At 23.7% G+C, this 21,641-nt stretch overlaps 1 protein-coding gene across 5 annotated transcripts in view; it reads left to right on the forward strand.

Annotated features, from left to right (window-relative positions):
- Nucleotides 1-21,421, forward strand: part of LOC117176074 (hypoxia-inducible factor 1-alpha-like) — a 245,644-nt gene extending 224,223 nt beyond the window's left edge. For 2 of the 5 annotated variants that reach the window (XM_033366087.1, XM_033366085.1), the window contains 4 exons: nt 7,028-7,075; nt 7,312-7,355; nt 10,289-10,432; nt 21,143-21,421. In XM_033366087.1, the coding sequence (XP_033221978.1) occupies nt 7,028-7,075; nt 7,312-7,355; nt 10,289-10,432; nt 21,143-21,220 (314 nt within the window). In that variant the 3' untranslated portion in view covers nt 21,221-21,421. The remainder of the gene's footprint in view (nt 1-7,027; nt 7,076-7,311; nt 7,356-10,288; nt 10,433-21,142) is intronic. The other 3 variants (XM_033366086.1, XM_033366088.1, XM_033366089.1) reach the window with 3 other exon arrangements.
- The last annotated feature ends 220 nt before the right edge of the window (nt 21,422-21,641 follow it).

Genomic DNA, 21,641 nt, shown 5'->3' on the forward strand with positions numbered 1-21,641 from the left:
TTCATTTACCAAAAAAGTTCTATGGTTCACAAAAAAATTTTGTTCAATGGAAAAAAGAGGTTGGTAATGTAGGAATCCCACTGTGTCGCATGCCCTTAATGCGAAAATAATTTTAAAATGCAGTTTTAAAGGTTAAAAAAAAATTTTAAATGAAAAGTTCTTAAAGTCAAAGATTTTTTAAATAAAAAACAGGGTGGCCGCTTGACCGAAAACCGGGAATTTTACGAATTTTCAGAAGAAAAATCTGCCCAAGTTCGATTTTAACAGTTTTAAAAATAATTAAAGTGCAGTTTTGAAGATATAAACAATTAAAAATTTAAAGCGATTGAAGTTGAAATTTTTTGATAAAAAACAGTTTAATTTTATGAACTGTAAATATAAATAAATAAATAATTTTAATAATGGATCTGTACTCTAAGTATAGAAATCTGAACAATAATTGATTTGACCAAACAATTCTAGAATTCGAAAATCTTGATAATGATTGAAATTAATATATCATTTATTCCGATAATTTTATTTTTAAATAAAAATTTTCATGATTTAACAATAATATATTTTTAATTCAGAATTTCAGATATTCATTTATATTATTGTTTTATATTAAATTTAATCAATAAATTCATTAATATATTATTTCTATTTATTTTTTTAAGCTATTAAAAAATGTAAACGTGCGTTTTACTATTTTCAACTTTAAAATAAATCAATAATAATATACTCATAATTAAAGGTTTCTATTAAATTAAAAATATTGTGAGTCTAAATTATTTAATTTTCATCCCATTTAATTTGAAATTTCTTAACGTATAAAAAGAATAAGTATTTATTATTTAGCAATATTTCACTGTTCATTTAAGACGAGTAAAATGAAACCAAATATTTAAAGGAAAACAATTCGAAACTGAATTGTTTGACATAGAAAGCTTTGAATCTTTAAATTTTCGAAAAACTTTTAATCTTTTAGTGGTTTTAATGGTTCTTTTTAAAAAGTTTTCAATTTATAAGTGAAATTGTTAAATTTTGACGCATAAATAACAATTGAACACTTATTATTTTTAGAAAAAAATTGAGTAATTTTAAGAGATATGTAAAAGTTTTGAAAAGATAAAAAAATTTTTCCAGTACTTCTAACTATATTTTAAAATTAATCGAAATTTCCCTACAATTTTTGAAAATCCTGCAAAAAAATCCTTAAAATCTTCCTTGTTCTTTGATAATTTTTGAAATCTCTTAAAATCTTTTTAAACTTTCTGTTACAATAATTTTTCAAAGTGAAAAATCATTTTCTTTTTTCTTAAGAATCTTAAGAAAATTTTTCTTCTTTTGTAGACTTTAACAATTCTTAAAATAATTCTAAATTTTTTGTTTGAAATCTGCAAAAATCTAAATTTTATTTTAAATTCGGCTGTAAGTATTTCAAATTATTTCAAATTCTAAATTTAATTTGAATCTTTTTAAAACTTCTAAATATCTCTTAATATTACTCTAATACTTTTACAAATAGTAAGTGTTCTATTGTTATTTACAAATTAAAATTAATTTTTTTTAATTTGCAGGATTTTCTAAAAATTATAGAAAAAATTCAATTCATTTTGAAATATATTTAAAAGTTCTGAAAAAAAATTTAAAAATGACTAATTTAAGAACTGTTAAGTTTAAAAAATTATTTTTCAATTTTTAATGTTTCTAGCTTAAAATTATTTAAAATAATATAATTTAGAAAATTTTTAAAGTTCATTGCCTGATTCTTTAATTTAGAGTATTGAAAATGTTAACGTGGATTTATATTTTTGGAACTTAATCTGAATCTTTGAACTCTATAATTTTTAAAAGTTCTAAATTTTGAAGTTTATTTGCATTTCATTTAACATTGTTTAATTGAAAGGTTCCTTCCATTTTGTAGATGAAAATTTTTGAGCATTTGAATACTCAATTTCTGAATTAAAAAACTTTAAACCTTCAATTTCAAAATTTGGAATTCAACAGTTCCACTTTGAATGCTTTCATTTGTTGCTTATTGTTTATTACTTTATATGGGAAAATGTTTAGAATATAGTTTGATTTTCAAAATTTTATTGAACGTGAAAAATGTTTGCGAACCGGGAAAAAATCGGAAAATGACCGGGAATTTTTTTCTTCGATTAAAACGGCCACCTTGAACAATGAAAATGTTTGCTCTCTTCAGATTGTAAATTCAAGTACATTTATAGATTTACTTTTTTTTTAAACTTATATACTTTGATATCAAAAAATTAAACTGATTTTTTTTGTATAAAAATTTAACTATTTTCTTTTTAATTTGTCTGTTTAATTTAAAAACTCATCTAGTTTCGTAGAAATTGCAGTTTTCTGGGTTAAATATTTAACCTTATTTTTGTAATATTCTTCTTTTTAGTTCGAAAACTCATTTCATTTCGTAGAAAGTTGATATTTTTTGGTAGAAAATTCTTTGTGTTTTGGTTGTAACTTAATCTTCTTAGATAAAAATTAAATTTTGTATTTTTAAATTAATTTGGTTGCAAATTTAAATATTCTTAGTTGAAAAGTCGTTTTTTTAACAATTTATTTTCTAAACTTAAAACTTAACTAAATTATTTATGTTTGCACTTGGTAGAAGATTATTTTTTTTTTTTGGTGGAAACTTCACATAAATATTTATATTCACCTAGTTGGTGAAAAATTAAACTATTCTCTTGAACGGAAAATTTACATTTTCATAGAAAATTCTTATTTCCGAGTAAAAAATTGGAATATTTTGTATAAACCCCGTCATAAGTCCTAAAAGTATTTTTAAGACGATTTAAACAGATTTCCGAAATTGTAAAGAAAAAATAATCTGGAAGATTTTCGGGCATTTAACAAAATTTTGCAGGTTTTATTAAAGATGGTAGGAAAAAGTCGAATCATTTTAAGCGATATTCAGAAGTTTTGAAACAATTTCAAAAATAATTCAAAAGTTAAAAATATTTCAGATAATTCAAAATAAAATTATATGCGAAAAATTCATTAGGATTCCTATGAAAATTAAAAATGATTTTTTATCTTAGAAAATTAATTTTAAGAGAATATTTAAGAAGATTTCGAAAAATTTCCAAAATTTTAAACAAAAATTAGAAACTTTTAAGGGATTATTGTTTAGTTTGCCGGATTGATTAAGGATTAAAGATTTTCAAAGTTTAAAGATAGTGAAAAAATTTGCTTGAGATTTCTGGGGAATTTTTCAATTATATTTTTGTTTTAAAACTTATTTTTTACAAAATACTTTGAAAGAGTTTATAATAAAATAAAATTGGAAGTATAAAAAAATTGGACAATTATTATTTTAGAAAAAATTCGAATAGGTTAAAAGATATTTAGAAGTTTTGAAGAGATACAAAATTACTCAAAATTTGGTATGATTCCAAAAAATGTTTAACATAATATATATTTTTGAAAATCTATAAATAAGTTTTCGACAGTTTTAAATGATTTTTAAAGATCTTCAGATAATAAAAAAATATAATGAAGATTCCTGTAAAAAATTTTAACGATTTTTCTTTTCAACAAATAATGTTAAAAAATATTTTACCAGATTTCAAAACAAATTTTTATGTATACATAACAATTGAACAATTATTATTTGTTGACAATTTAAAACGAAAATAATTTAACTTCTAGTTTAAAAGTGTTAATTAAAAAAAACTGCAATCTATCAAGTCTTAATGCTTTTTACTAAAATTTCTTCAAATTATATAATTTAAAAAGTTTAATTAGTTCATTGATTCTTCAAATTAGAGCATTGAAATTATAGCGTGGATTTTTTTAACCTTCAATTTGTATAATTTATGAAAGCTAGAATTTTTTTATTTTGTAGTTTACCGATATTTAATTTAAAATTAGAAAATTAAAAATTATTCCTTGTTCGTTGTTAATTAATTTTAAGGGTATATTTAAAAAAAAAATTTTAAAAGATTTCCAAAATTGTCAGAAAATAATCCCGAAGATTTTAATTTTGCAGTATTTATTAATAGTTTAAGAGAAAACTCAAATGATATAAAAAATTGTTTAGAAGTTTCAAATGAATTAAAAAAATGATAACAAATTTAAAAAGATTCCATAAAATTTTGAAACTATTCAAGCATTTTGAAAGGCAAGATTTTCAATAAATGTAAAATTAAGGGAAATAAAACACTGAAAATCCGCAAAATTAAAATATTTTGTTACGAACACTATTTATAGTAATGGTTATTCTCAAATTTTCATTTATTTTTGGTAACTTCAAGTATCTTCATAAAAAATTTACTTCTTATTTAAAACTCATAATTTTATGTTAAAAACTAACACTGAATTTTTTTGTACAACTATTTTGTTTTTAATTTGCGTGTTTAATTTAAAAATTCATTTACTTTTGTAGAAATTGCATCTTTCTTGGTTAAAAATTCGACTTTATTTCTGTAATATTAATCTTTTTTGTTTGAAAATTCATTTCTTTTGGTAGAAATTCCATATTTGTTGGTTAAGAAGGCATCTTTTTGATTAAAATTTATCTGTTTTCATGAAAATTGTTATTATTTTGTTGAAAATTCGTTCTTTTTTTATTTGAAAATTAATTATTTTTTTAACTAAAAATTTCTTCGGCTTTTTTTTAGAGAAATAATCTTGGTTCAAAATTAATTTCTTCTGAGAAAAATATGACCACTTTGTAGAAAATTCGTTGTTTTTTGTTTGAAAATTAATCTTCTTGGATACAAATTCAAATTTTTAGTTAAAAATTAATTTGGTTGAAAATTTAACTGTTTTGTTCTAAAATCTTGTTTTTTTTTCTTAAAAATTATTTTTCAATATTAAAATTTAACTATTTGATTTATGATTAAAACTTTTTTAGATGAAATTTGAACTATTTGGTTAAAAATTCGTGTATTAAAAACTTGATTAAAATCTTTATGAACTTTATTATCTTTATTGTCCTTATTAAAATTTTATGAACTTTAGTAAAATCTTCTTGCTTGAAAATTTAACTATTTGGTTGAAAATTCACGTATTTTATTAAACATTCGTGGATTTTGGTAGAAAAATAATCTTCTTGCTTGAAAATTCATCTTTCTTGTCAAAAATTGAACTTTGTTGGTGAAAAATTGAAATATTTTGTTAAAAATTAATTTTTTTAACTGAAAATTTAACTATTTCATTTTCAATTGTAAATTTATCTTTTTTAGTTGGAAATTCAACAGTTCTCTTAAAAAGTCATTTTTTTATTTGTAAATCCAGATGTTTTGTTGGAAAATCTTCTATTTTGTGTTTTAAATTCAAAGAACTGGTAGAAAATTCAACTATAAATTGTTTAAAATTTGATTTATTTTTGTTTTTGTGGAAAATTCCTTTTTTTACTGAGAATTTAATTCCACTTTTCGTTGATAATCTTTTTTAGTGTTGGAAATTTCATTTTTTGATTTAAAATTAAAATTCTTGCTTGAAAGTTCATCTCTTTGCTAGAAAAATTATCTTTTTGGTTAAAAATTGAACTATTTTGTCGATTTTTTTTTAGTTGAGTATTAATTTTTTAACTGAAATTTTAACTATTCTATTTTTAATTGTAAATTTATCTTTTTTAGTTAAAAATTCAACTGTTTGGTAAAAAATTTGTGTATTTTGTTTGAAAATGGTATTTTTTGGTAGAAAATTAATCTTCTTGGTTGAAAGTTCAAGTAATTGTTTGAAATTTGAAACACTTTATTAAAAATTCATTTTTTGGTTGGAGAAAATTCATCTCGTTTTATGGAAATTTAACTATTTGGTTAAATATTAATCTACTTTGTTAAAAATTGATCAGTTTTGTTAAAAAGTATCCTTTTTCTTGAAAAGTCAACTACTTTGTTGAAAAATCATTGTCATGTGGTTGAAAATGTATTTTTTAACTGAAAATTTAACTATTCCAGTTAAAAAATTCATAATTTTAGTTGAAAAGTCAGCTTTTTGCTTGAAATTTAATTTTTTATCTGAAAATTGAACTAATCTATTTTTGGTGAAAAACTTGTAATTTATTTTCAACCATTAAGTAGAATTTTCAACATAAAATTATGAATTTTCAACGAAAAATGTTGGATTTAACCTACAAAAATTAATGTAAAAAAAATTTGAATTTTTAATCAAAAAAATTAATTTTCTACTCAAAAAGACGAATTTTCTAGAAAATAGTTCGATATTAAAAAAAAATTATTTTCAACCGAAACAGATTAATTTTTAACTAACTACTTGCATTTTCAACCATAAAGGGTGAAATTTCTAAGGAAAGAGGTGAATTTTCAAATTAAAGAATTACAAAATTTCAAAAAACCATTTGAATTTTCAACCAAGATTTATAACTGTTTAACAAAATTGTTGAATTTTCCAGAAAACAATTCAATTTTTAACTAACTAATAAGATTTTAAACCAAAAAATATAAATTCTTAACCAAAAATTTAATAATTTACTTTTCAGTCAAAAAGAATGAGCTTACACCCAAAAATGGCGAAACGAGAAGCCTGCAATAAAGAAATAGGAATTTTGATAATTTATAAACGAAAGAATAACATTTTAAATTATAATTGAAATTCATTTTCAGTACTTTAAAAATATTAGTTTTAAAAAACTGGAAATTTTTTAAATGATGAAGTTAATTTTTCATTGTACACTTTTAAATTCGGACTTCACATAAGTTTAATACTTGAACAATTTTTTGACACTATTTTTTCTAATTTTGACACTATTTACTTAAACGTTTTTTAACTCTGAAGTGAGTCGGAGGCCCGTATGTACGCAAAGTAAAAAGAAAATTCAAGTTCTCATAACCGTAGTAAAAGTGTCACCACTGCCAGATTTTCACACAATCAGTCGTAGTTTCTCTTAAAATCTCTCTTCTGTGAATGTTTTATTGTCATTATTTTTCGATTCGATCCTTTTTGATTCCGATCCTCCTTCCTTAAAATTGTATATTTACAAGTATTTGTGATACTTCTCAGACAAATCGAAAAGTTAAAATATTTTGTATCTGACATTTATTTTTAGATTGGGTGAGGATAATTGACAAACTTCGACCTGTTGTGGACTTCGAAAGTAAGTCTACTTGCCAAATTTATGATACTTTAATAACGTTTTTCAAGATCAGTACTATGAAAATTAACTGCTTGCCTAAAATTTTTAATAATTAAGCTTTTGCTTCCAAAAATGCAGAATAGATTTTTGAGAGATTAGTTTAAAGACTTTCTTTATAGTATATAATTTTTTGGAGGGGGGGGGGGACTGATATCCTCAGACTTGGAGCTCTAATGATTTATTTCGGTCTGTTTCAGATTCTTTCGACGAAAGGAGGACGGATCAATTAATGGTCAGTGAAGTAAGTTTGCAGATATCAAGGATAATGAAATAATGTAGATTTAGAACCTTTAATAACCTTCTTTTAAAAAAAAATTAAGAGGTAAGAGTATTTTATTTCATTTTATTTTTAAAAATTAAAAAAAAAATGTTCTTATTATCAATTAAACATGCGCAAAAGCGTGCCCGAAAAATTGCATTGCCAATTGATAATATATGAATATAAAACAAGATTACTATAATTCCAATTTTTAATTGTGAAATTTACTCACTTGAAAAAATAATTTGAAAGGCATTGTTTTATTTTTCATGAAAAATTTTCAATTTTTAAACAGATTACTGTGGAAAGTGACTTGGAAATTTCGAAAGCCTACTAAAAAATTTTAATTTACAACGGCTTTTTTTAAATTTTTCAGTTGCGGATAATTTCTATTCAAACCAATTATCTATTGAAATCGTTAAATTTGAAATATGTTTCAGTATTAAATTAGTCATTTTTCATTCTTTAAATTCTATGTAATTTTATTTTATTCATTTTGAAAATTCCTTGGAATTTTTTCTTTTGAATTCTTTTAACTTCCTAGTACCTGAATTTATCTGAATTCCTTGAATTCTTCTAAATTCCCCAAATTCCTTGCAATGTTTTGAAATCATTAGAATTCTCCAAATTCGCAAAATTCCCTCAATCATCTGAATTTCTTGAATTCGAGCAATTTCCTGAATTCTGAGAATTCTCTGAATTCCAAGGTCTTCAAAATAATGCAAAGAATTCAGAATAATAAAAGGAATTCAGAAATTTCAGAGAATTCATAATATTCAAGTAATTCAGATGAATAAAAGCAATTCAAGGACTAAAAAGAATTAACGAGATTTAGAAATTTTTTGGAATTTTCTAAATTTATTAAATATTTTGAATTCAGGAAATTTAGAGAATTTAATTAATTCAACTGATTTTTAGAATATTCAAGGCATTTCAGCATTTCAGGGAATTCAGAATAGTTCAGGATTTCAGATATTTTAAGGAATTCAAAGAATTTAGGATTTTAGGACATTCTGAATATTACAGGAATTCATGGGATGAATTCAAGAAATGAAGAGAATTCAGAATGTGATAGGAATTCATAGAAATTTAGGATGTCAGCATATTCAAGGAATTCCGAGAATTTCAGAGGATTTCTGCTAATTTAAACTATTTAAGAAATCCAAAGAACTCAAAGAATTTCAGCTATTCAGTACATTAAAAAAATTCAGAAATTTCAGAATAATGATTTCAGAGAATTAAAAAGAAATCAGATTTTCAGAAATTTATGGAGTTCAGAATATTCGAGAAATTCATGGAATTTAAAGTGTTCAAAGATTCAAAATATTTTTAAAAATTCAAAGATTTTAAGGAATTCATGAAATTTCAGGGATTTCAGAAAATTGAGGGAATTCATGGAATTAAGAGAATTCGCAGGATTGATAAAACTAAAGGATTTCAGGGAATTTAAAAGGTTTGAGAGCATTTTCGAAATTCAAGGAATTCAGAGAATTGTTGGAATTTGGAGATTTTAAGTACTTCTGTTCAAAGAGTTCAGGGAATTGAAGGTATTTCAGGAATTCAAAATATTCAGGGAATTCAATAATTTCAGCAATTCAAAGTTTCCTGAGTTCATAAAAAATTCTGAATTCACAAAATTCAGAGAATTTGATGAATTCCGAATATTAAGGGAATTCAGGATGTTCGAAGATTTCAGGAAATTCAGAGAATTTCAGGGATTTGGTGCATTTTTGGAATTCAATAAATGAAGAGAATTCAGAACATGAAAGCAATTCAGGGATTTTGTAGAAATGAAGAATGTCAAGATATTCAAGTCATTCAGAAAATTCCAGGGATTTTCGGTGATTTAGTTCATAAATGAAATACAAATAATTCAACGAATTTTAGGAATTCCAAATATTTAAGGAAATCAGGAAATGTAGAATGCTTAAGTATAATATTTCAGGAAATATAGAAAAATAAATGATTTTAGAGGATTAAAAGATTAGAGATTTTCAGAAATTTATAGAATTCAAGGAATTTGTGGAATTAAGAAATTCCATAGAATTAAAAGTTCAAGGCTTTTAGGGAATTCAGAGAATTTCAGGAATTTTAAAGCATTTCGAGAATGTGTAAAATTGAGAAAATTCACGGAATTCATAATATTCAAGAAATTTAAGAAACTGAAGGAATTTAAGAGATTTCAGAGCATTTTTGTCATTCACTGAATTCAGAGAGTCGAGAGAATTTCAGGGATTTCCGAGAATTGAAGTAATTAAGAGATTTTTAATAACTTTAGGAATTCAGAATATTTAAAGGTTTCAAGGAGTTTTGAAAGGAATTCAGAGAATTACGAATATTCATGAAATTCAGGATATTGAACGAATTTAAGAGTTTCAAAGCATTTATGTAATTCAAGGAATTTCAGGAATTGCAGAAAATTAAAAGAGCTTAATAACTTCAGAATATTCAAGGGTTTCAGAGATTTCCGAGAATTGAAGGAATTCACGGATTTTAACAAATTTGAGGAATCTGATAAATTTTCATTGCTCTAAATATAAATCTCATAATTTTGGAGAGAAATGAAAAATTTTTATTTTTTATTTTTTTATATAATAAACTAAGAATCCAATTCCGCTTAAAATTAAAAAATTGTAACTAAATGATTTTAAAAATTTTATTATTTTTACTGAAACTAATATAGGAAGTTTTTCTTTATTCTAAGTAACATTATTATCTTACGTTTGGACTTCTCTGATTCTAAACTTTAAATAATAAAATGAACTAATAAAAAAAAACATAAATAAAATAAATTTTGTTATATTCGAAGTTAGTTTTTTTTTTTATTTGAGTCTCTTAATTTCAGTCTCAATTAATTAATAAATTTCAGCCTTAATTAATGTATTTTCTTAAGATTTTTAAAATTTTTGTTGCAGGAAATGCTTAATGAGCATATCACGAGGTCTCAGTTGGAACTTGTACACAAGATGGACATACGGGAACCGCAGTTCGATGAACTAGAACGTGATCTGGCCATCACAGCTCTTCATCCTCAAAGAGAAATGTTAAATCAATTGCAGGTAAATATATTTCTAAATAGGTTGTTAGTTCTAAAAATTTTTTCAAACTTTCAAGAATTTTTATATTAGTATAAAAAACTTTCTTTGACATTATAATTATTTTTAGTAATATAAGATTTTTATTTCTCAACATAAAAAGAAAAATGAGCAAATAAAATAATAAGAGTTTTTAAAGTGTTGACATGAATAACTCACAATTTATAATTGAAATAATCTGAAATAATTTTAAAAAAAATGGAATTGTATCATTTCTAATTTAAAGCGCTTAAAATGGAAAATATATCGACTTGAAGCATTTTCTATTAGAAACTCTCTAATTTTAACAATTTCAGAATAAAATTTTATTAAAATAATTTTATCATTAAGGAGTTCAATTAGTATAATTATAAATTTGAAACGTTCAAAATTGAACAGTTATTGAATGATTTTACAATAGAATTTCGAAAATAGGACAATATATTAATTTTGAAAATTGGACCATTTTTCATTTGAAGAAATTAAAATGGTATTTTTTATAGTTAAAAGCGTTCAAAATTGAATAATTGAAGACATGTCAATTTAAATAACTTTCCATTCCAAGCGATCAAAATTGGAAAATTTAAAAATAAATTAACAGTCTCAAAATCAAACCTTCTAAAATTCTAGAATTTCAATTTATTACATTTAAAACACTATAATTTAACCTTAAAATTGATTAGATAAATATTTCTAAGATTGAAAAATAAATTAACCGTTCTTTTTACCATTAGAAATAGAAAAAAAATCAATTATAAATCTTTAAAATTGAATTATTTTTTAAAAACATTCAAACATTCAAATTTTTTCATTGAAAATAAATTACTTGGTTGCATTTAAACTCTTATGTTAAAAATTCATATTTTGTATAAACAATTCATCTATTTTACTGAAAAATTAATTTTTCTAGTTGAAATTTCATAAATTTGATTATATTATTTTTTAAATTAATTTTCTAACTAAAATTTTTAAAATAAATTAACTGTGTCAAAGTCAAAGCTTCTAAAATACTAGAATTTTAATTTATTACATTTAAAAAACTATAATTTAAAATTAAAATTGATTAGATAAAAATTTCTAAGATTGAAAAATAAATTAACCGTTACTTTTACCATTCAATCTAGAAACAAAATTATTAATCTTTAAAATTAAATTATTTTTTAAAAACATTCAAAATGATGTAATTTCAAATAGTAAACATTACAAATTAAAAAATGTCTGTCGGAATGTGACAAATTAAATAAACCGATCTTGGCTTAAAACTGAAAAAATTTAATTACCAAGAATTATGATATTAAAATTTTTTTATATTCAACCTCTTCGGTTTTAAGATATTAAAAAATTTTTCTTCTAAAGTTCCGTGTAAAATTGAAACTAATTTTTTTTTAATTGATTTTAAGAGAATATTTAAAAAGATTTCAAAACCAATTTTTATATATAAACAGCAATTGAACAATTCTCAATTTATATAAAGTTTGAGTAAGTTTAAGAGGTATTTAGAAGTTTTCAAAAGATTAAAAAATAATTTAAAACTTGAAAAGATTTCAAACAATTTCTAACAAAATATAGAGTTCTAAAGATTTAGAACAAAAAATTCGTAGCCTTTCAAGCATTGTGAAATGTTTGAAAGAATAAAAATGGTAGAAAATGGAAAACTGAAAATGATTTATTATTTTAAAAATTAATTTTAAGTGGATATTTATAAAGATTTACAAAATATTAAAAAATAATTTCGATTTATTAAAAGTTTTGAGGAAAAACTCAAATGATTTTAAAAGGAAGATTTTAAAATAAAATTTTGAAGGTTTTTAAGGTGGTTGATAAGTTTCAAGATAATAAACAAAATGTTAATAAGATTCCTGGGAAAATTTAAAGTAATATATATTTTTAAATTAATTTTAAGAGAATAATTCAAAAGATTTAAAAACCAATTTGTATATGATATAATTTTGAATTTTTTTAGATTCTTTTTTCTATTTAGAACATTAAAAAACAATCAAACCATAATTAAGTTAATTTTAGCTGACTTTGAAAATTAAACAAGCTTCTTGACGTGGAGAAACCTTGAAAACCCTGGAAATATCAGGGAATTTTTTTAAAGTCATGGAATTTTGTTTTGTGAGCTTGCTTTTTTTATTTCGAAATATAAAATTGAATAACAATGATTCTTCATTTGTAAAAGTAGCATTAAATCACTGCATAGAACTATTTTGTTGAAAATGTTGTTGTTTTATTTAAAGTTTATTTTTTACCTAGAAGTTTTATAATTCCAGTTAAATATTCCGGTATTTTAGTGAAAAATTCATTTCTTTGAACATTGATTTTTTAACTAAAAATTTGAATATTCAATTTTTAGTTGAGAAATTATCGTTTTTAGTTGAAAATTCAACACTATGTTTGAAAATGTAATTATTTTTTTGACATGTTTTTTCTGATAATTATTATTTTTAGACTGAAAATTAGTCAGTTTGGTTGAAAATTAATTTTTAACTGAAAATCTAACTATTCCATATTTATTTGAAAATTGACTATTTTAGTTTATTTTGTTTATTTTGTTCCAGTTAAGTTTTCTTCAATTTAGTTGAAAATTAAGTTTTTTAACTGAAAATGTAACTATTTTGTTGTTTTTTTTATCAAAAAATCACCGTTTTTAGTTCAAAATTCAACTATTTGTTTGTAAATTTGTCTTTTTTAGTTGAAAAATCAACTATTCCTTTAGAAATTCAATTTTTTGATTGAAAATAAAATTAGTTGGTTGCAAGTGAACTCGTATGTTAAGAATTTATTTTTTTAATTTAAAATTCATCCATTTCAGTAAAAGATTAATAAATCTAGTTGAAAATACCAATTTGGTTAAATTAAAAAAAAAATTAATTTGCTAACTGAAGATTTAACTATTCCATTTTCTGTTGAAAACTGAATTTTTTAGTTTAAAATTCAACTATTTGGTTGAAAATTGAGATTTTTAACCCTTAAAGGGTGTATTACTGGGTATATTACACCCAAGGGTATTCAAGCGTGTGATGTTCCGGCGCTATTGGATAGTTTTTTTTACAAGAGAATCAATTAATGATGTTTAATCTATCTAGTTTAAGGAGAAAAAGGTTTCATAACAGATTTTGAAATTTAAATTAGTTAAAACAATCCTTTTTGGAACAAAAATTAAAAATGAATTCTTCCACTCTAAATATTCATAACTTTTTAAGTTTTTGATATTTTGACTTAAAATTTAACCTGAATACTTCCGAGATACGGCGCGTCAAAAATAAGATTAGTCTTATAGTGTTTGTTCCAAAAAAGATATTTATTCTGAAAAATAAAAGCTTAAATTAAATGAAAAATGAAACACCGTACTTTGCGTGATTAAACTGCGTATAAAAATTATAAAAACCAAAATTATGTGAAAAATGACATAGAAGAATATGTTTTCATGTCATTTGTTAATCTGGCGTCATATGTTCCATTTTATTGAATTTGGTACGTTTTGTTAAAGCGCAAATAAGTCGTTGGGTGTCTTACACCCAGGATGCCCTTTTAAGGGTTAAATTGAATATTCAACTACTTGGTTGAGATAAATTGGTTGTTGATAAATCGTATTTTTTGGGTTGAAAATTCAACTATTTGGTTATTACCTATATTAATTCTGCCTAAATATGCACTGAATTTTAAGTATAAGAAGATAAAGTAAATGTTTGTTTGAATTATTATTGAAACTCATGGACTTTAGAGCCAAATTCCAGAAATGATTAATCATGTTTTTAGTATTATTTAATTATTTTATAGTACTAATATATTTATGAATATCTTATCATATAATTGTTCAATGTTTTTTAAATTTAAAATATTAATTGAATCCCTAGAAACTGAAAAACTCGCGTAATTATATACATATTCCGATTCGATTGTTTTGGAAAAACCACACCGTCACTATTAGACACTTTTTTTCTCAAATCCAATACCTATTTTTGAATTGTCTTGAATTCTTTTGAAATATTTCAGATTATTTTTAAAGGTTCCGAGAAATTTTTAATAGATTTCAATAATTTGAAGGAATTTTTAAGGTTGGAGGGTATTTTTAAAACTTCGAAGGCGTTTTTTAGGAGCTTTTGGTTTGAAATATTTTTGGAAATTTGCAACGATTTCCAGGAATTTTTAATTTTAGGTTAAAGAAATGTCTAGAATTTCGAAAGATATGGAATGATTTTCCAGTACCTGTAATGTTTTAAAATATTTCACAGGATTTCCTAAGATTTCCGAGGATCAATGATATTTTAATAAATTTTCCAGGGTTTCAGGAAATATAAAATGTTATCGGATTTAATAATATTTTAGTGGATTTCAAAGAATTCATTCACGAGAAGTGACATATTTTGTAGGGTTTCGAAGATTTCAAGAGATTAAAAATTATTTTCAGGTATTTACTCTGAATTCTTATGAATTTATTCGAACTTTTCAAGTTCAATTGATAAAGTGATCAATGAATTTGCAATATTTTAAGATATTTTTATTAATCCCTTGGCTTTTTCAAGATATTAAAAAAAATCCCAAGAGATTTCGAAAGATTTAAAAAAATTTTTAATATTATAGAACAGTTTAAAAGATTCCAAGGCCTTTTAAGAGATCTAAACAATTTAAGGCCTTTTTTAAAACTATTTGCAATTCGTTTCAATTTGTTGTTGTTGTAATCAATCACTTATTTTGTTAGAAATTAGTAGGTTTTCAAATAATTTAATATTTTTCGTAATTCATTTGGAACTTGCCCCAAATTTGTTATTACAGTTCTTGCTTAGTTCATCTTGAATTTTTTTTAACTCACCTTTAACTCCTAGGCATTTCATCAGATTATTTTGTATATTTTCATATTTAAAAAAATTATCGTTCAATTTTAACTATGTTTAGTTCACAAATAAACATGTAAGATACAATTAAATTAAAAAATACCGAGAGTAGTAAACGTAACACTCGATATACGACATTCGAGAGTACATGCCGACTCATACATCAAATAGTTCAAGTGCGTATAAAAACCATATATAGTTGTCAGCACGTTTCAAACTAATCAGGCATTTGAAAAAAAGCATTTTCGACTCGGCCAAAATAGACTCTGTCAGAATATCAACAATCATCTCGCACGTTGGAATTTATTCGACGTTGAGCTCGCCTTGTTCAAAGACCTTGCGCACGTAGTGCTTGTCACAATAAACGGGTCTTGACCGAGAAATAAATTCTCCGAGAATTTATGAGAATCTCAGAATTTATTTAATTTAATAGAAAATTAAATTTTTTCGTTAAGTTTTCAGTTGAAAATTTAACTCTTTTTTTTAAATTTGTCTTTTTTATTTTAAACTGTACCAGTTTTAGCAGAAATAAATTTTTTTATCAAAATGCAACTGTTTGGTTAAAAATTAAGATATTATACTATTTTCTTGAGAAGTTAAATATTTCGTAGAAAATCTACTTTTTGTTTAAAATTTATATTTTGGTTTTGAAAAAATGAACTGAAATACTTTCGGGATGAAAGTTCCACTTATAAAAAAAATTTTGTTTTTTATCACAAATTTATCTGGTTTAGTAAAAAATTGATCTTTTTTGTATAAAAATGAAACTGTTTGGTATAGAATTTACTTATTTTGTTACAAATTCATCCTTTTTGGGTGAAAAAATTCGTCTTTTTGGATTGAAAATTAAATTTTTTTCGTAGAAACTTATTTTTTTGTTACAAAAATTCAGTTTTTGATGTTGCTGAGTTAACTGGAATCTTTTTTGGATGAAAACTCAACTTTTCTTGTGATAAAAAATTTTTCTGCTTTAAGATAAATTCCATATTTTTTATAGAAATGCATCTATTTGCTAGAGAATTCAAAAATTTTGTTAAAAATTCATCCTTATTGGTTAAAAATGTTGTCTTTTTGGATTGAAAATTCAACTTCTTTGGTAGAAAATGATTTCTTTTAAAAAAATTCATAGTTTGATCGTGAAAACTCGACCAAAATCTTTTTAAACAGAAAATGCAACTATTTTTTGGAAAATTTTAAAAATCATCTGTCATAGAAGAAATTTCATTTTTTTGTTTGAAAATGCAAATTGTTTGTTAGAAATCGTTCTTCTTTGCTTGATAATTGACCTAATTTGTTTAAAACTTTTGGTTGAATCGCTATGTTAAGAAATCACTTTTTTTTGTTAAAGATATATATTTTAAGTTGAAAAGTCATACTTTTTGGTTGAAAATTCTGCAGCTTTGTTCAAAATTGAGCTATTTTGAAATAAATGTAACTTTTAATGTAAATTTAATATTTTGTTGTTAAAAAGAGAACTAAAATTCTTTCTGGACGAAAATTCCCCTTTTTTTTGAAAATTGTTTATTTTCTTTTTAATTATAAGTTCATCTTTTTAAAGATAAATTTCATCTTTCATGGATAAAAATGCAACAATTTTATTCAAAATTCAACTTTAAAAAGAAAATTGGTCGTTTTTTTATTAAAAATTTCTCGGTTTTAGTACAAGTTTCATCTTTCATGGATAAAAATGTTACTGTTTGGTAGAGAATTCAACTAATTATTTACAAATCATCCTTTCTGGTTGAAAAAATTCATCTTTTGGATTAAAAATTCAATTTTTTTGGTTGTTTTAACTTCTTTTTTGTTTAAAAAGTCATAATTTGACCGTGAAAAATAAACTGGAATCTTTTTTGAATGAAAATTCAAATATTTAAAAAAAGTCTTCCTTTTTGGTTAAAAATTCGTCTTTTTGGATTAAAAATTCAATTTGTCACGTAGCAACTTATTTCTATCTTAAAAATTCATATTTTAATATTAAAAAGTCAATTGAAATTGTTTTAAATAGAAAACTCAACTAGTATTTTCAAAATTTATCTTTTTGGTTTAAAAAATCAACTGTTTTCCCGGAAATGTAATTTTTTAATGAAAATGCTACTTTTTAGTCAAGATTTAATTGATGCAAAATCCTGCTAAATAAAACAAGAATCCAACAACCAAATTTGGACAACAACCAACAAACAAAAACAAAAAATCCTATTGTAATATAAAAAAAACAAATAAAATTTTTGGACAAAAATAAAAAAGAGGAAAGAAAAATGAGAAGGCAGAAGTTGAAAATTCAGCTCTTGAATTACAATTTTAACTGTTTAGTAAAAAAGCCTATTTTTAAGATTGATCTTTTCGAGTTTATGAATCTCCTTTTTTGGTAAATAAATAATTTTCTAGGTCTGAAATTTCATTTTAGTTTGGTAAAAATGCATCAGTTTTATGGGGAATTAAGTTTTTGCTGAAAAGTCATATTTTTTGTTAGAAAATTCGTCTTTTGACTTGAAGGTTCAACAATTTTGATAAACTTTTATTTCTTTCTTGAGTGAAAAATAGATATTTGTTGAACTTTCGTCTTTTTGGTTTTAAACTTCTTCTTTTTAAAAAAATAACTTTCATCTTTTAAATTGAAATATAAACTATGATACTTTTTTGTTGGGCATTTATCATTTTAGTTTGAAAATTCCAATATTTTTTGAAACACCACCTTTTATGGTAGAAAATGTTTTTTTCGTTTAAAATAAATTAATATTTTTGAAATCTTTGTACCATCTTTGAAATATTTGGGAGATCATTGAAATCTTTCTGAAATATTTAGAAGTATTGTCGAAATCTTTGAAATTCTATTAAAATATTTAGTAATATTCCTTAGCTGGCACTGTTCGTACTAATACACGTAACTGGCACACTGGGTAATTAAAACCCCAACGCGTTCAAATGAGTTTTGCGCTCCCAGTATCTAATATTTTAGCATCAAATAATTATCTAATGTAGTTTAGGGCAAGCTTTTTTTTAAGTTAAATCGGTTTTATAGATATTTATTTTAATTAAAACAGTAAAAAAATGTTGAAAGAAAAGAACGGAAAAAGTCATTTTTTTCATTTAAAAAAAAAAATCATAAATCCCGTAATTTTTAATATTTTTAGCTACAAGTTTAAGGGTACATGCTTAAGACACTATATTAAAAAAAAAAAATTACTGATATATTGATGCTTTCAAAAAAGGTATGTATTTTGTAAAATGAAACCTCGATTTTTTGATAAAATCAAACCTCATATTTTTCAATATTCAAATGAATTTATTTTTATTTAAATGCGCCAAAATAGTTACAAATGAAAGCAAAGAGTAAAAAGAAACATAAGTCAATATTTTTTAACCTAGCAATTTCAATCTTGGCAAGCGAGACCGTAAATTATAGGCCATAAAAAAACAAGTAACTATGAAATAATGAATTTAAGAAATCACAAAAATAAATAGCAAACATTTTTGAAAAAAATCACTTTTTTATTCACTGATGGCACACGGGGTAATTCAGACCCCCACAATTTTTGGAGTTTACTTTGAGCGACTGCCTAACGGACACTGACGCCTGCCGCTCTATGCTCACTTATTGAATCTTCAGTTAGTGATGCCAACTACTGGTAAATGTCGCTAAATGCTCCATTTTTATCGAATTTAGTAAGCTTATTTTGAGCTCAAACATTTGTGGGGGTAAAGTTTACCCACATTGCCAGTTAACAGATATTTGTGAAATTATTAAAAGCTTCGGTAAATCATTGAAATCTTTGTGCAATCTTTGAAATCTATCTAAAGTTTTTGCGAAATATTTGAAACCTTCGTTATATGTATTTTTGAAATATCTTATAATATTTGTGAAATTATTGAAACCTTTGTGCACTTTTTGAAATTTATCCGAAATTTTTGTGAAATAATTGAAATCTATTAAATCTGACCGAAAACTTTTTAATCCTTAGATAATATCTGAAATCTTTGTAAAGTCTTTGTGATATTTTTGAAAGTATTTTCAAAATATTTCGTAATTTTTGTGAAAAATTGTTATAAAATATTTCAAAACTATCTAAAATTTTTGCGAACTATTTGAAATCTCTCTAAAATATTTTAAATCTTTGGAAAATCATTCAAATCTTTGTATTATTATTTCTGAAATCTTTGCGAAATGTTTGAAATATTTTTTTCATATCTGATAATATCTGTGAAACGATTGAAATCTTTGTGAAATCTTTGGGAAATCATTGAAATCTTTGTGCACTCTTTGAAATCTATCTAAAATTTTTATAAAATATTTTTAATTTATCCGAAATTCTTGCAAAATATTTGAAATCGTTGTGAAATCTTTTTAATTTTTGGGTAATCAATCATTAAAATCCTTGTAATATATCCCTGAAATCTTTGCGAAATATTGGAAATATCTGATATTATTTGTGAAATTATTTAAATCTTTGTGAAATGTTTGGGAAATCATTGAAATCTCTGTGCAATTTTTGAAATCTATCTAAAGTTTTTGCGAAATATTTGAAATCTTTATTATATTTATTTTTGAAATATCTTATAATATTTGTGAAATTATTTAAATGTTTGTGTATTCTTTTATATCTATCTGAAATTTTTGTGAAATAATTGAAATCTTTTAAATCCTTAGATAATATCTGAAATCCTTGTGAAGTCTTTGTGATATTTTTGAAAATATTTTCAAAATATTTCGTAATATTTGTGAGATCATTGAAGTCTTTGTGCACTATTTGAAATCTTTCTGAATTTTTTTTTTAAATATTGTTAATTTATCCGAAATTCTTGTAAAATATTTAAAATCGTTGTGAAATCTTTTAAATCTTTGGGTAATCAATCATTAAAATCTTTATAATATATCCCTGAAATCTTTGGGAGATATTCGAAATATCTGATCATTTTTGTGAAATTATTAAAATCTTTCTGAAGTTTTTGTGATATCATAGAAAACGTTGTGCACTCTTTAAAATCTAACTGAAATTGTTATAAAATATTTTAAATCTATCCAAAATATTTTCTGATAACTTTGAAAAATGTTTGAAATATTTGCTAATTTTTGTGAAATTATTGAAATCTTCGGGAAATCGTTGAATTCTCTGTGAAATCTTTTTAATCTATCCGAAATCTTTAAAAACCGCTATGAAATCTTTGGGAAATCATTGAAATTTTTGTGCAATTTTTGAAAACTATCAGAAATCGTTTAAATCTATCCAAAATAGTTGGATATCTATCTGAAATCTTTGCGGAATATTTCATATTTGTGAAATTATGGAAATATTTGTGAAAGCTTAGGAAAATCGTTGAAATGTTTGTGAATTCTTTTAAATCTATCCGAAATCTTGGCTAAATATTTAAAATCTTGGAGAAATCATTGTAATCTTTGCGCACTCTTTGAAATCTGTTGGAAATTTTTGTGAAATAATCAATTGAAGTATTCATGAAATCTTTTAAATCTACCCAAAATCTTAATAATATTTTTGACAATATCTGAAAAATTTGTGATACATTTGAAAAATCATTGAAGTCTTTATGAAATCTTATAAATCTATCCGAAATCTATGTTAAATATTTGAAACCTTTGAAATCTATCGTAATTCTTTTTAAAATAATGGAAGTCTTTCTAAAATCTTTTAAATCTATCCGAATTCCCTTGTGACATTTTTGGCAATATGATTTTTAAGCCTGTATTTATTATTTATTATTATTAATTATAAACTATTTATTGATTATTTATCATTTATGATTGGCGTATAAAAAAAGGCTCCAACGTTTCTGCTTTTGTTAGAGCCGATCAAATGTCGGCCAATCATAAATTTCTAAAAATATTTTGATATTTTCATTACAGGCGGACCATAAGGTACAAAAGCAGTTGTTGAAGACGCTGCAGAAGGAGCACCAGAACATCCAGTCAATTAGATGGTAAAGTTACAAAACTGGCGTACGAAATTCGCCGAAAATTAGGTTCTTCAGGTCCTCAGTTGGCCATGAAAAGACTGTCAGAATCGTGGCGAAAAAATAAAGTGTTTGGAAACCAGCGAAACAAATCCTCAGTGAAAAATGACTTTCTCCTAGAGAAAGTCGCAATCGCACCGCGAACTGCGGAAAGTAGCAGACGCTGTAAAAAGAAAAAGAAAAAAAAAAGAGTCGAAATCATAAATTAAGGAGCAGGTGCAATGCCCTCGTTACGCCATAAAGTGTACTGTGTCTAGTCTAGTCGACTAATCACTGGCGCCAAACAGAATGAAAAATATTCTGTCGTTGCTTGATGGCGAGCATCGATATGACGATGCTCGTCTTGCGACTCGGCAAACCAGTACTACGTCACAGTTGGCAGTTTGAAATTT

Source organism: Belonocnema kinseyi, chromosome 7 (genome assembly GCF_010883055.1).
Source record: "Belonocnema kinseyi isolate 2016_QV_RU_SX_M_011 chromosome 7, B_treatae_v1, whole genome shotgun sequence".
NCBI classification, from domain to species: Eukaryota; Metazoa; Arthropoda; class Insecta; order Hymenoptera; family Cynipidae; genus Belonocnema; species Belonocnema kinseyi.